This window comes from Saccostrea cucullata, unplaced genomic scaffold (genome assembly GCF_032062105.1).
Source record: "Saccostrea cucullata isolate Sc308-1 unplaced genomic scaffold, CSIRO_AGI_Scuc_v1 ctg1888, whole genome shotgun sequence".
In the NCBI taxonomy this organism is placed as follows: domain Eukaryota; kingdom Metazoa; phylum Mollusca; class Bivalvia; order Ostreida; family Ostreidae; genus Saccostrea; species Saccostrea cuccullata.
In genome coordinates, this window is record NW_026923852.1 from 70,870 (window position 1) to 86,551 (window position 15,682).

General features: G+C 33.3%; 2 protein-coding genes across 2 annotated transcripts; both read right to left on the bottom strand.

Moving 5' to 3' along the window:
• Nucleotides 1-9,228: 9,228 nt before the first annotated feature.
• Nucleotides 9,229-10,333, bottom strand: LOC134265110 (uncharacterized). Its single transcript, XM_062747346.1, has 2 exons — nucleotides 10,040-10,333; nucleotides 9,229-9,854 (listed from the first exon to the last, which is right to left on the bottom strand). The coding sequence occupies exons 1-2, from the start codon at nucleotides 10,260-10,262 to the stop codon at nucleotides 9,682-9,684; spliced, it is 396 nt and encodes a 131-aa protein (XP_062603330.1). The 5' UTR covers nucleotides 10,263-10,333; the 3' UTR covers nucleotides 9,229-9,681.
• Nucleotides 10,334-13,359: 3,026 nt separating this feature from the next.
• On the bottom strand, nucleotides 13,360-15,415 carry LOC134265116 (uncharacterized). Its single transcript, XM_062747352.1, has one exon. The coding sequence runs from the start codon at nucleotides 15,050-15,052 to the stop codon at nucleotides 14,096-14,098; it is 957 nt and encodes a 318-aa protein (XP_062603336.1). The 5' UTR covers nucleotides 15,053-15,415; the 3' UTR covers nucleotides 13,360-14,095.
• Nucleotides 15,416-15,682: the final 267 nt, after the last annotated feature.

A 15,682-nucleotide genomic window follows, 5' to 3' on the forward strand; every position in this document is an offset into this window, starting at 1 on the left:
ATCAAATAATTTATAAAAAAAGGAAGGGCAGACAAAAGAGTACATATGAAGAGAAACTACAGCAAGCAGAGTTCCTGGAAAAAAATGAATAAAAATACTGAAAACAATGAGACCCTGGAAAAGAAACCAGATAAAAATGCTGAAACACTGGAAAAGAGACAATCAGAACTTCATGTATAATCAAAGCAGTAATGAAGATAAAAAAACTAAATTTGACCAAAAACTGTAAAAGATGAATATTAGAACAACATAGGTGACGTTTTGGTTATAATTCGTCCTCCACATCCTGTAGGTAGGAAATATTAAATAGATAACCCAGTGTGGAAGGAGGCTGTATGTAAAACAAAACAAATAAAGTGAGATGTCCTTTGTGTTATCTTTTGTCTTTGGTGTTACAACTTCTTTTTTTGACATACAAATACTTGTACATGCACCGATCTATGATTCTAGGTCCTATGTTAGTAATCCTGCATTATTCATGCATAACTTATTTTTATTTTTTGTTGATGTTTGCGTATCTTTATAATTGGACAATTATGTCTATGTTGTTACTTTTTAATCATTAATGTTACTAGTCGGACTCCAAATGTAAAAAAGAAATGAAATCTCAAGCAATTTTTTCTTAAAATCATATACTTTCATTAACATCTATTAGATAATGCCATTGTTGTGCTTTTTGCGGGGGAAGGGGAACAAATTTATTATTTAATCTTAAGGTTTGAACAAAACGTCTTTTGTGTTACTTTTATGTCCTTTGTGTTATGAATATGTCCTTGGTGTAACTCAACCATTTTTCCTGAATTTATTTTCTAAATCTTTCTACAATTTTATCAAAACTTGCTATACAATCCTGTTGTCTTCTAATACAAAGTATATTCACAAAGCCAGTGTTTCATACTGTTTCATGCTGAGGTAAAATGACATATGCTTAAGATATATATGTAAGAATAATCAAATTTTATAATTTTAACAACTTTCAGCTTCATGTCATCTGAAATTTCTTTCTTAAGAACCCTCAGTTTGTTTTGATAGAATATTTTTGATCAAGATGTTGAGATGATGATTCTAGAAACCTTAAATTTTTGTAAACTGTATGATACCTTCCAAAATGTACAGAATGGGTGTCTTAAATACTTAGAGTACGGGTTTGCCAGTATAATCGACTGTGCAGAGGCATCGTCCCCTGGTACCCTCTGTATCCAAGTTACCTTTTCTTTACATTAACTGTATGCTACCTTCAAGATCACAGATTTACATTTATACATGATAGTACCATTAGTTTATATATATACATATATTTGTATGTAAATCATTATTTTTGTATGCATGGATATGTGTAACAGTGAGTGTATGTTTGTGTATGTGGGTATACATATATTCAGATTAGAATGTTAAATATCTATTGAACTAACTCCAAGAGATTAGTTTGCATCAAGTTTACAATTATGTGCTAAGTACTTATTAATTGAAATTATTATTTTTGTTAATACTTAAATGATTTTTTTGAATGACCGTCTTCAATACTTAGGGTACAGGTTTGCCTGACTGGCTGTATAGAGGTATCATCCCCTGGTGCCCTTTGTATTCAAGATGCACTAGTTACACATCAGAGTACTACCATTATTACAAGAATTTTTTTTTTATCTTATATTTATTATTTTTATTTAATTGTTTTTTTTTTGTTTTGTTTTGTTTTTTAGCTCACCTGAGCCAAAGGCTCAAGTGAGCTTTTCTGATCAAAATTTGTCCGTCGTCTGTCGTTGTTGGCGTTGGCGTTGGCGTTGTCGTTGTCGTAAACTTTTCACATTTTCATCTTCTTCTCAAGAACCACTGGGCCAATTTCAACCAAACTTGGCACAAAGTATCCTTTGGTGAAGGGGATTCAAGTTTGTACAAATGAAGGGCCATGCCCTTTTCCAAGGGGAGATAATCATGATTTAGAGAAAAATTATTGGCATTTTTAAAAAATCTTCTTCTCAAAAACCACTGGGCCAGGAAAAATGAAACTCATGTGGAATCATTCTCAGGTAGAGTAGATTCAAGTTTGTTCAAGTCATGACCCCCGGGGGTAGGGCGGGGCCAAAATGGCCGATCAAAGTTTTACATAGGAATATATAGGAAAATCTTTAAAAATCTTCTTCTCAAGAACCATTGAAACAGGAAAGATGAAACTCATGTGAAATTATCCTCAGGTAGAATAAATTCAAGTTTGTTCAAGTCATGACCCCCGGGGGTAGGGCGGGGCCAAAATGGCCCATCAAAGTTTTACATAGGAATATATAGGAAAAATCTTTAAAAATCTTCTTCTCAAGAACCACTGGGCCAGGAAAAATGAAACTCATGCGGAATCGTCCTCAGGTAGAGTAGATTCAAATTTGTTCAAGTCATGACCCCCGGGGGTAGGGCGGGGCCAAAATGGCCGATCAAAGTTTTACATAGGAATATATAAGAAAAATCTTTAAAAATCTTCTTCTCAAGAACCACTGGGCCAGGAAAGATGAAACTCATGTGGTTTCATCCTCAGGTAGTGTAGATTCAAGTTTGTTCAAGTCATTTGGCCGTTAAAAACGACCAAATGATGTAACAAATTCCAATCATGATGGACAGCGCCATTTTGAAAATCTAGATAAGAGAATCGGAAACGGTCAACTCTCCAAATAATCTCAAATGCAGAGTTGTCGTTCGTTACCCTCCTCTCTCAAACAAAATCAGCGAGAGAGTGTCAGAACAGTACATTCGGATAAACTTCACATGCAAATAACCATAAAAAGCATAACGTACAATCAGCGAAATTGGTTCTTCTTGCTTGTCTCGTTTTTAGAAATCGTTCACGAGTACGTAAGGCAATGCTCTTGTGTATCAAATCAAACAAGAAACATGAGCCTAGTATGCAGGTGAGAAGGGTGCATACCTCTATTAGTTCTGGGTCATTCTCAAAAAATGTCCAGATTTCAGTCATACAAGTTTTCTGGTAAATATTTTAATAAAATAAAAACTTTTTGTGCTCATGAACTTAAATTAACAATGATCTAAAATTAAGAGAACAGATTTAAAGTACGATTAAAAATTGATATAAATACTGAAAAAATCTTTCAACATGAGTTAAATTAAAGAAAATTGCTTGTGATTTCGCCGAGGGTGTATTTTCAACCCTCCTTATTGAGACAGTAAATATAGTTTGGGAGCATAAAATACCTTTAATGTATTGTAAATACTTAACATTGTTTAAAAACATGCTAAAAGGTGACTAAAAAAAGTAAGAATATAATTTTTTAAGCAATAAACGTTAAAAAAAAAAACTTTGTGATTTTCGCCGTGTCCTTGGAGTAACCAAGACATAAAAGTTATCTGTAACAGTTATTTTTCCTGAAGGAACTCTTCAGCATCAGCCGCCTTCTAAAGATATTGTACCCGCCAAAATATAAAAAGACACAAAAACATGTGTGTTTAACCCTGTAGACACAATATTTGGTTTCAGTTGAGTTTGGTTGAGAGAGTAATTTATTTTTAGGTCCTTGGAGTTACTTAGATAATGTGAAGATAAATTAATATATAATGTTTGTGATGCACTGAGCGACTTGGAAGTGAAATACACATGATGTAGGAGCTGTGCTCTATCTTTTTAATGCAGCCATTGCTTTTATACTTGTAACTTTTGATATAGTAATTCCCTGGCGTTACTGCCCATTTTGTTACTGTAGGAAAAGTTACTCGTCGGACATATTTAATTACTCTATGGACATTCTGTACAGAAACTTCAATATTTACAATTTAAAAATAAAATATGTGTAAAGTTTATCGAAAATAGTATATCAATAATATTTGTTTCATCTGATCATGTGTTTTACATATAATATTTTATATATGCTACAAATTCATTCAATAAATGATATGTATAACACAAAGGACAAATTTGGTAACTCTATGGACGTCAAAATGATGAAACATTTTCATTATTAATATACTCTTGTAGTTATTCTTGCTTCAGCGGTAGAGTAGAGAGAATTATTTATTTTGAGTAAATTGAAATATCAAAATTTCTTATGAAATACATCTTTATCCCTTTTTAACCCTATAATACTTAACTATGGTAACATTTTAGACAAATTCAGTTACACAAGGGACATGACAAGCATTTAAGATAGAAAAATGAAATAAAAATACCACGTATGAAGTCGTAGTTGTCTTCAATGTATAAAAGAAAACAATTGTGGGGAGATGGTACAATTTGAGTTACATTAAATATAATGAAGTCCTTAAAAATGAGATGGTTAAAGTGGTAACTCCAGGGAAGTATAGAAACACAAGGGAATAAAATAAGAATCCAGGATTTTATGATATATGACATTTTTTACTCTGAAACCTGTTGATTCTATGTTATGTTCTCTCGATGAAGATATTGGAAGGACGAAACATTTCAAAAGTTGCAAAAAAGAGACAGACAGACAAGTGAAAGATCAAAGGAATCCAGACACCTTCAAAGTAACGTCAGATATAGAACATTTGACTATTCTAGCATGGAATGTGTATGTCCGACGATGAAATAGAACTTTACGAATTTTTCATCACTATCAAAAGCGATATCAAAAGATTATATATCAGAGGAACAATGCATCTGTCACCAATCATGAATTTTTGTTTGAATGTAGATGAAGATACTCTTCATGCAGATTTGTCTAATTGATAATCCCCGTAAAGGTTGGAAATTGTTTGTAAACCTTACACTATAGAAGTATAAATAAAATAAATAATAAAATAAAATAAAACTTTTGGAATGAAGTCAGAGCGCTGAAGTAAAAGTTGACATTATAGTAGAGGAAGTACTTAATATGGATCTCTATCTTTCCCAGCATATCTTGAAATTTATTTCAATCAACAAATAGGCATTAGGCAAAGGTATTTTCTTTATGCAGCTGATCAACACTTAACATAAAATCAAATAATTTATAAAAAAAGGAAGGGCAGACAAAAGAGTACATATGAAGAGAAACTACAGCAAGCAGAGTTCCTGGAAAAAAATGAATAAAAATACTGAAAACAATGAGACCCTGGAAAAGAAACCAGATAAAAATGCTGAAACACTGGAAAAGAGACAATCAGAACTTCATGTATAATCAAAGCAGTAATGAAGATAAAAAAAACTAAATTTGACCAAAAACTGTAAAAGATGAATATTAGAACAACATAGGTGACGTTTTGGTTATAATTCGTCCTCCACATCCTGTAGGTAGGAAATATTAAATAGATAACCCAGTGTGGAAGGAGGCTGTATGTAAAACAAAACAAATAAAGTGAGATGTCCTTTGTGTTATCTTTTGTCTTTGGTGTTACAACTTCTTTTTTTGACATACAAATACTTGTACATGCACCGATCTATGATTCTAGGTCCTATGTTAGTAATCCTGCATTATTCATGCATAACTTATTTTTATTTTTTGTTGATGTTTGCGTATCTTTATAATTGGACAATTATGTCTATGTTGTTACTTTTTAATCATTAATGTTACTAGTCGGACTCCAAATGTAAAAAAGAAATGAAATCTCAAGCAATTTTTTCTTAAAATCATATACTTTCATTAACATCTATTAGATAATGCCATTGTTGTGCTTTTTGCGGGGGAAGGGGAACAAATTTATTATTTAATCTTAAGGTTTGAACAAAACGTCTTTTGTGTTACTTTTATGTCCTTTGTGTTATGAATATGTCCTTGGTGTAACTCAACCATTTTTCCTGAATTTATTTTCTAAATCTTTCTACAATTTTATCAAAACTTGCTATACAATCCTGTTGTCTTCTAATACAAAGTATATTCACAAAGCCAGTGTTTCATACTGTTTCATGCTGAGGTAAAATGACATATGCTTAAGATATATATGTAAGAATAATCAAATTTTATAATTTTAACAACTTTCAGCTTCATGTCATCTGAAATTTCTTTAGTTTAAGAACCCTCAGTTTGTTTTGATAGAATATTTTTGATCAAGATGTTGAGATGATGATTCTAGAAACCTTAAATTTTTGTAAACTGTATGCTACCTTCCAAAATGTACAGAATGGGTGTCTTGAATACTTAGAGTACGGGTTTGCCAGTATAATCGACTGTGCAGAGGCATCGTCCCCTGGTACCCTCTGTATCCAAGTTACCTTTTCTTACGTTAACTGTATGCTACCTTCAAGATCACAGATTTACATTTATACATGATAGTACCATTAGTTTATATATATACATATATTTGTATGTAAATCATTATTTTTGTATGCATGGATATGTGTAACAGTGAGTGTATGTTTGTGTATGTGGGTATACATATATTCAGATTAGAATGTTAAATATCTATTGAACTAACTCCAAGAGATTAGTTTGCATCAAGTTTATAATTATGTGCTAAGTACTTATTAATTGAAATTATTATTTTTGTTAATACTTAAATGATTTTTTTGAATGACCGTCTTCAATACTTAGGGTACAGGTTTGCCTGACTGGCTGTATAGAGGTATCATCCCCTGGTGCCCTTTGTATTCAAGATGCACTAGTTACACATCAGAGTACTACCATTATTACAAGAATTTTTTTTTAATCTTATATTTATTATTTTTATTTAATTGTTTTTTTTTTGCTTTGTTTTGTTTTTTAGCTCACCTGAGCCAAAGGCTCAAGTGAGCTTTTCTGATCAAAATTTGTCCGTCGTTGTCGTTGTCGTTGTTGGCGTTGGCGTTGGCGTTGTCGTTGTCGTTGTCGTAAACTTTTCACATTTTCATCTTCTTCTCAAGAACCACTGGGCCAATTTCAACCAAACTTGGCACAAAGTATCCTTTGGTGAAGGGGATTCAAGTTTGTTCAAATGAAGGGCCATGCCCTTTTCCAAGGGGAGATAATTATGAATTAGAGAAAAATTTATGGCATTTTTAAAAAATCTTCTTCTCAAAAACCACTGGGCCAGAAAAAATGAAACTCATGTGGAATCATTCTCAGGTAGAGTAGATTCAAGTTTGTTCAAGTCATGACCCCCGGGGGTAGGGCGGGGCCAAAATGGCCGATCAAAGTTTTACATAGGAATATATAGGAAAATCTTTAAAAATCTTCTTCTCAAGAACCATTGAAACAGGAAAGATGAAACTCATGTGAAATTATCCTCAGGTAGAATAAATTCAAGTTTGTTCAAGTCATGACCCCCGGGGGTAGGGCGGGGCCAAAATGGCCCATCAAAGTTTTACATAGGAATATATAGGAAAAATCTTTAAAAATCTACTTATCAAGAACCACTGGGCCAGGAAAAATGAAACTCATGCGGAATCGTCCTCAGGTAGAGCAGATTCAAATTTGTTCAAGTCATGACCCGGGGGTAGGGCGGGGCCAAAATGGCCGATCAAAGTTTTACATAGGAATATATAAGAAAAATCTTTAAAAATCTTCTTCTCAAGAACCACTGGGCCAGGAAAGATGAAACTCATGTGGTTTCATCCTCAGGTAGTGTAGATTCAAGTTTGTTCAAGTCATGACCCCCAGGGGTAGGGCGGGGCCAAAATGGCCGATCAAAGTTTTACATAGGAATATATAGGAAAAATCTTTAAAAATCTTCTTCTCAAGAACCATTGAAACAGGAAAGATGAAACTCATGTGAAATTATCCTCAGGTAGTGTAAATTCAAGTTTGTTCAAGTCATGACCCCCAGGGGTAGGGCGGGGCCAAAATGGCCGATCAAAGTTTTACATAGGAATATATAGGAAAAATCTTTAAAAATCTTCTTCTCAAGAACCACTGGGCCAGGAAAGATGAAACTCATGTGGTATCATCCTCAGGTAGTGTAGATTCAAGTTTGTTCAAGTCATGACCCCGGGGTAAGGGTGTGGCCAAAATGGCCGACCAAAGTTTTACATAGGAATATATAGGGAAACCTTTTTAAATCTGCTTTTCAAGTACTTCAAAGCCAGGATTAGTAATATTTGTATGGAATCATCCTCAGGTAATGTAGATTCTAGTTCACTCAAGTTATGATCCCCTTGGGGGTTAAAATTCAACCCCCCCCAACTTAAATTAACTTTCAGTTCTGATCTGATATGTGTTTTTTTTCCTAGCTGATGTGCTCAGGTGAGCGCTGTGGCCCCTGGGCCTCTTGTTTGTTTTTGTTTTTTTTTAATCATCCTATGGTTTTTCTATACTTTGATCCAGTAAATCCTACATTTTCATGATGATACATCTTGTGGTGATGCACTTCTCAATGTCAAACTTAATCACTAGTCATATTACATTATAAACCTATGATACAGAATTGTAATCTGTGTAATCATACTGTAATAATTTGTTCATGCCCCCGAGGGCCCTTGATTGTTGAATAAACATATTAATATACATGTATATATATGAAGCAGAATTTATTCAAAATCTTTAACATGAGAAAAAGCGGAAAGCATTTGATCACTCTGATGCCTTCAACTTGATATTTAGATATCAACATTATAATAATCAATTAACACTTAATGGGTACATCAGATGATTCAATTTGATACTCGATGAGCTTGAAATTATTGAAAGATTACGTCTGTCGCATCTTTTTCATATTTCAGTGCCTATTTTAATAGAGGTATGCACCCCTCTCACCTGCATACTAGGCTCATGTTTCTTGTTTGATTTGATACACAAGAGCATTGCCTTACGTACGAACAATTTCTAAAACGAGACAAGCAATTAACAAACAAGTTGAAGAAACAAGAATTTAAAATCATAATTTCGCAAGTTGCATGCATTGTCAATATAATGACCTTGTCAGCAAAGATATAATGCTGATAAAGTCATTATTTTCACTCTGATTTTCTTTTTCTTTTCAGAGATGTGACATGTGAAATTTATCTCTTCTCATTCAGAGAGGTGCCTGATATTTGACGATTTTTAAAATTTATTACATGAGGTAGTGAAATGATTTGTTTACATTGCCTTTAAATGCTCATTATTTAATTTTTGGAACAGTACTTTTTTTAGTGTGGTAAAAAATTCTTAAATTTATATTTTTAAAGATTCAGCACACCTGATGATGTTGCAAATTTTGAAATGAGTAGTTCTTCAAAAGCTAGGAAAACAATTGATTTTGCAAGCCATAGCATAAGTACTAGTACCTCAGAACTGCTAAAAAAATTAACATTATAATGTTTTCTATCCGAGATATGCTTAAATTCAGTGCAAAAAGAGTACACACACATTTTTGTTCACAAAAATAAGAAAACACCGTAAATTGCTTGCAAATAATTAGTTTATTAAACCTTTGAATACCAGCTTTTTGAAAAGAGAGGACAACGAAGCTTTTGGACATCTCTAAACGGATGTTTCATTTACAATTTAGAAGTTTTTGACGAGGAACCCCCATTCCTGATCACTGACGGGATGGGTGTTCCAACGTAATACCCATTCCTGATCCCTGACGGAATGAGTATTTATAGGGCCAATGTTCCGAAAAAGTGAACATATTGGAATAGTAAAATTTTGTTTCACAGTGCTAGCCTTAGATCTGTCTCCAAGGCCCCACATTGCGAATTGGTAATTTACAATATCAAAAAAAAAAAAAAAAAAGCCAAAAAAGAAAAAAGGTAAAATTATAAGCCAAATAGAGCAAATAAAGGGCTCGGGTATCCCCTCTTTGGTTCCAATTTTCAAAATTACAGATTAAAGCATTGTGTAAATTAAAATTTTAGTCAATGGAAGAAGAGTCCAATTTATTCGGCAGTGATATATCTATGTTGATGTATTTCTCGAGCCTCTCCATCTCCTTGTGGGCCACTTCAATCTCTTTCTGGATGCGGGCTTCCTCTCTGTTCTGTTGTGCCCGCTCCTGCTTCTCAATCTGGGCTTTTTCCTGAGACTCTGTCAAACAGAGATAATTTTAAAATACAAAATGTTTTAATTTCAAATTGGTACAAATACTGATACTTTTTCCTAGTCATAAACATTCGCATTCCAATTACTTGGAAGAAACTAATACCTACTACATTAGACAAAAAAGTTTCAGTCGAAATAACCTCATTGAATGGATATACATGTACGCCTACCTCTCCATTTCTCAAAATCCTCCTTTTTGTTTTCAAGCAATCTCGGTGGAGGCATATTTGGGGTTTCCTCTGAAACGAAGGTGAGATCAAAAGCCACACCGCCTTTCTTTTTTGTTACTTCGTCTGTAACCACTGTACGTCGTACTTTCTCGTACGCCTCCATCTCTTCCTTCATCACGCCCACTTTGTTATTTTTGGCAAAGCAACTTTGAAAAAGACCCATGATCTTTACAGAGCCCCAAGGCAATGACTGTATCTAACAACACACAAACTATTTGTGACGTAACAATAAGTTAGTTGATTATGACGTCATAATTAATTTGCTTCGATATTGTGATACGTGCATGTCTTACATTGTACGTAAAAGATTTCCCTTTATATTTTTAAAAAATGCAGGAAATTTGAATTGTTAGTTATACATTGTAAAATGATTCATTTTAGTTGCAGACAGTCAAATTGGTTTTTTAGATATATACATGTATGTACAAATGATTTGAAATACATGTACATTAAGAGAAGAATCCATTTAAAATAGAATCCCCCTTTTTTATTCTATGCATGACTACAGTTCAAAATTTGACCAACCTACTACGTAGTTTGGATTCTATATTACTATTTTTTCGGGTGAAAAATATGTGTATTCATTTGCGTGCGCTACGCCACTGATTAATCTTTATTTTCATAAAAATAATTCTACCTAATAAATCACATTATCTATAACGTACTCCGATGAAAAAAAAAATTAAAACCAACTGCCTGCGAACAGAACAATTTTTCTTGAGACACAATTACGTACTCATTATGCCAAGCGTTTGGCTTTCACACGGTTTATTGCTCTCAATCTCACCCTATTTCATCAAAATTTGAAAAGGAGTATGAAGGTTCACTGACCTTCAGTGGAAATGTTTTTTTTAATAAATAGCGATTTCCATCTTTTGTGAACATACCAACATAGTAAAAAAAAAAAAGTCATACTAGTATTGCCCATTAGTTACTGTACAAGCACAAAAGCTATTTTTTGTGAATTTAATGTCACTTTCACAAATTATCTTCCTTTACCCCCTCCCCTTAAATTCCCAATCATGCAAGTGAAGAAGATGAACCCCCGTTCCATTTAATGAAAAAATATTATAAACAACACATTGTAAATGTTTATTTTTCAATGACGATCTTAGGTTCAGAAAAAAGTCTTTGAGAAGGAAAATGAATTTAAGTCACAACTCAAAGGGTCTAAAGTACGAATATTTTCTTTACATTGCATTTCAAGAAATGAAAACAGAGTTAAAATTCAAATTTTCTATCAAAGAAGTTTAAATGAATGAATTATCATGTAATTTTTGTTATGTAATTATAGCCCCCCAAAATCTTTAATTTTTTTTTCGATTTCAAACTTGCGATCTGATGTATTATACCTTGCCTTGATTGTACTGAAAAGGTCCATTTCAATAAACTGAAATAAACTATATATTGAAATAGTTTTAAAACATATACTTTGGTCGTCCTTCATTTAAAACATAAGGTATGTATACATGCAGATTTATGTACTTTAGCTATCGTTATATAGTTTTGATATAGTATCAAGATGTGTGTAGAAATTGTTATACTGATGGATTTTTTTTATCCTAAGGGATGATACAATCTTTCAATCATGGCCCACCACTTGATATTTAGTTATAAGATAATATATGCAGGATATTACATGAAGTGTTTGTTTAATACTTCTTATACTTGATAATTTAGCTATATCAGGAGACGTCCAGGAAGCAAAATATTTTAACTTTATACACTGTATAAGATAACAATATTTTTGGACTTTGTGTCTTTGGTGTGTCATTTAAAATTAGGTTTTGCTGCATTCACAGTAAAAATATAGTCACCAGAAAGGCATTTTCTTTTGAATTTAATAGTATTCAGACTTTTTTGTCCTAGTATCTTTGAACTGCACTTAATACCCTACATTATATGTGCTCGAACGCAATTTCTTTGCAAATACACTTGAAGAAGACATTTGCAAACGAACTCTGATAAAGTACATGTATACGTCTATTTGAACAAGTTGAAGGTGACCTTTGGGTGTGATGATATATTTCAGTGTTTGCAATTGAATGTTAAAGCAATATGAGCTGCAACTTTGATGTCTGAATATTTTTGTTTCAAAATTGTAAATAACTATTTCAATGACAGAAAAAATAACGTTAATAAACTTTTGTTGTTCATATTTGCGATGGAAGAACTATTCATAAGCTTTGATTGAATCAAAATTACATTATTGTCGTCCTGTACAATAATGATTTCTTATATAAAACTGTACATTGGATTATATATGGAAGTCTTTCTTCTGCTTTATTTTAGTCCAATTGGTCATAAAGGTTTAAGTTACATACAAATTTATCATGATAACACATTTTAACAGCAGAATAAAATTTTCAAAAATGCATCTCATATTGCTTTAAATGAAGAGGATCAAGTTGTGATTTGCACGTGCAGTGAGAATATAATGGTTGTCAGTCGTTGATCCCAAAAGCCAACATTTAGATTGTTCATAGTAATAAATTATCTACTTCAGAATTTTTTCTTTGGTATAAGAAGGAACTTGGTGTAAGTTCGTGGTTTCCTCCCCCAATGTAGGTAATGTTTTCACCGTTTATCTGCCCGTGTGTCTGTCTGCAAAATTTCTGGAAAATTAAAGCACTGTTTGATATGATATTGCTAATGGAATTTGCAATTGCAAGAATTTAGTAGTTAAAATATGGATGCTGAATGAATGCATTATAATCTATATTGAGTGATAGTAATGCAGTATTAATGCTAGAACTAATAACAGGTACAAAGGAGAAAATATTAAGTAGATGTATGACATATACATGTAATAGTGTTTCCAGTTATAAGGCAATGGTTGGCAAAGCCACTGAGGGGTTCTATTATTTACGCGTTTCTTGAATACTAGTATACAACTGAACGACAGGAAACATTTTTTTTAAAGAGGAACTATCAAACTTGGTCAAAATGGCAGAATGAAATTAAACGTTTTGACTTTTGATAAGGAAGGTTATAGTGTAAAACAAATCTTGCAATCTGGTTTTCTTTACCAAGGATCAGCTAAGGCAGCCCAGCATTGAGATCGAAAAGGGATTATATAGTCTTGACTTTAAGGCTCGAAAAGAATGTGGGGGAATAAAGTACAATATGTACATTCCAACTAAATGGCTTCAATATGATTATGCACAACAGGCAATTTAATGCTACTTTTTCATATCTATTCTTAAAGTAAAATGGACTGGTTAATTTATATCTTTATGTAAAAACATCATTTTATAAGAAACAACAGAATAATAATTTTCTCTCTTGTAGATAATGTATTTCCATCATAAAAAGAAACAAAAGCCCTGTCCCTGATAAGTTAAAATGTAAAGCAATAACATAGGTCGTTGGCCATTTATAAAATATGATTAAATGTAAAAATATTTGTCCTCATGATCAGGAGAGTACATGACTGCATTTTAAATAAAAGTAACATATACACAAGATTTTATCTTGTTACAGCCAAAGGCATGAATTATACATACAATACTTGAATATTGACACCGTTTGCTTCAGTGATTTTGCCCTTTTATAGACAGGACTGGAGAGAAAATTCTAGCGTTTGAATGGTACCTATTGTTGTAACAATGAATTGCAGTTGTAACTTGATCCTACACTTTAAAATTAAGGTGATCTGAACAGGTCATTGTGTCAACCGCAAACAACAACAACGTCATTGTTGTACCTTGTAACCAAAACCGGGTGCGTACCTCATATACCGGTATACATGGACATCTTTTGCAGTTCAGGGAGTACTCGGTCATGCTAACTGATTCGTTCAGTTTGACACAAATTTCGTATTAGATTCCAAATTATCAATCATATTATATGACAAGAAATGACTTAAACAATTCGAATAAATACTTGGACACTTTCATGAGTAAATGGCAAGTTTATAGTACACTCTCATTGCAACTTAGTCTTAAAAAATGTTGAACACAAATAACATTTTCCCTTAGAAAAATATTGTTATGATCAAGCTTCGAAATCCTTTCCAAACTCATCGGCAAGTTCGTCCGGAGGTCTCAATTCCACCTGAAAATTATGTGCTTTTCCTTCGGTCGCCAATTTGTTTTTGTACACATTAAATGAAACTCCCAATGCCAGAGCCATCCGTCGACAGTTTGCTGTAGAATCGCACATATAAGCGTGACATTCCATTTCTTTGGTCCGTGAGGACAATTGATTCACTACAATGAAAGTAAACACTTTCCAGTACTTTAGATCTTGGACACCGTAGGAAATGAAGTCGATGGGTATGAGTCCATAATTGACCTTGTCCTTGACAGTATTGGCCTTGTGCTCCCTGATGTCAATTCCTCGACCAGAAATGACCACGTAAGTCAGAGGCAACTCCACTTTCTCATTTGCCAACAAACTGTCTTTAACCACTCTAACGAGCTCATCCACCGGTTTTCGCACATGATGAAGTCCAAATAAGCCTTTCACTTCTTTCTTTCCAAGATATTTTGCTACGAAAATCTGTGGTAGTTTGTCTACACGTATAGTGAGAAATTTAGAGTCAGGAGTCGTCACCGCCTTGCTTTTAGGAGCTTTGTCAAACTTGGTAAGTTTTCGAAGCTTCGATAACACAGAATCCCCTTTCTTCTTGTCCTTCTCGGACGATTGGCGTTTTGGTACGCTCTTTTCTGGGGTTTTACTCTCTGGGGATACATCCTGGCCGCTGCCTGTACTTTCTTTGTCACCGGTAACTTCTGAGGTGGAAGAACTAGCCCCCGTGGACAGAGTTTCTGACCCCTCTTCCTCGTGTTCCTCCTCAGTTCTCGTCACTTCTGACATTTCTAAATCAGCATCGATCTTAATTTCATCTAATCGATCTAACACCTCAGAAAAATCCGACTTCAGTTTTTCCTCGATCACACTTTCTTCACTATTATTGCGATCCTCCATTCCACTTTCAAGATCCGACATTTTGAATTCCAAAACTTGTAAGTGTCAAAATATTATACCACACACTTCCCACACACCTGGCAAATGAGTGAGACTATAGTCCATTCATTTCAGGTAAACGTATTGGACCTGAACGATTTAAGTCGGGCCTTAAAAGATATGACTCTTATCACCACTCATTCCTTATGCATAGTAAAAAATACAAAGGTATTCGTTCGAAAGTCAACAACGTGTTCAAAATACGTCTTATGGGCGAAGAGGATTGCGATATTTAAAAAGCAGAATAAAATTCTCCCTTGCCATTGAACGCAAACAAAAGCAGATCTATTGATTGATCGGCTACGTCATATAACAACAGCATGTGTAATTTAAATGAACTGGGAAAATGTTTGTCTTACGTTGTATTACCATATCTTACATAACCGTCTGATAAAATCTCATTATAAAGCATAGCTGGGTATTATTCGATTTAATTAGGTAAAGCAGGCATATACCCGTCCCTATACTAAATCTGCAAGAATGTTGTTGTGAAGGTTAAAAAAAAATTTTGTCAGTTATTTAAAAAGTAAAAATGAATGAATTAATAAATGAATCAAATACTAGTTAAAAAAAAATTGATAAAAGATAAATAAATAAATAAATAAATAAATA

Coding starts and splice junctions, on each gene's coding strand:
- LOC134265110 (XM_062747346.1), bottom strand. CDS start 10,262: ATGGGTCTTTTTCAAAGTTGCTTTGCCAAAAATAACAAAGTGGGCGTG. Junction 9,855..10,039: donor GGATTTTGAGAAATGGAGAG/GTAGGCGTACAT, acceptor TCTGTTTGACAG/AGTCTCAGGAAAAAGCCCAG.
- LOC134265116 (XM_062747352.1), bottom strand. CDS start 15,052: ATGTCGGATCTTGAAAGTGGAATGGAGGATCGCAATAATAGTGAAGAA.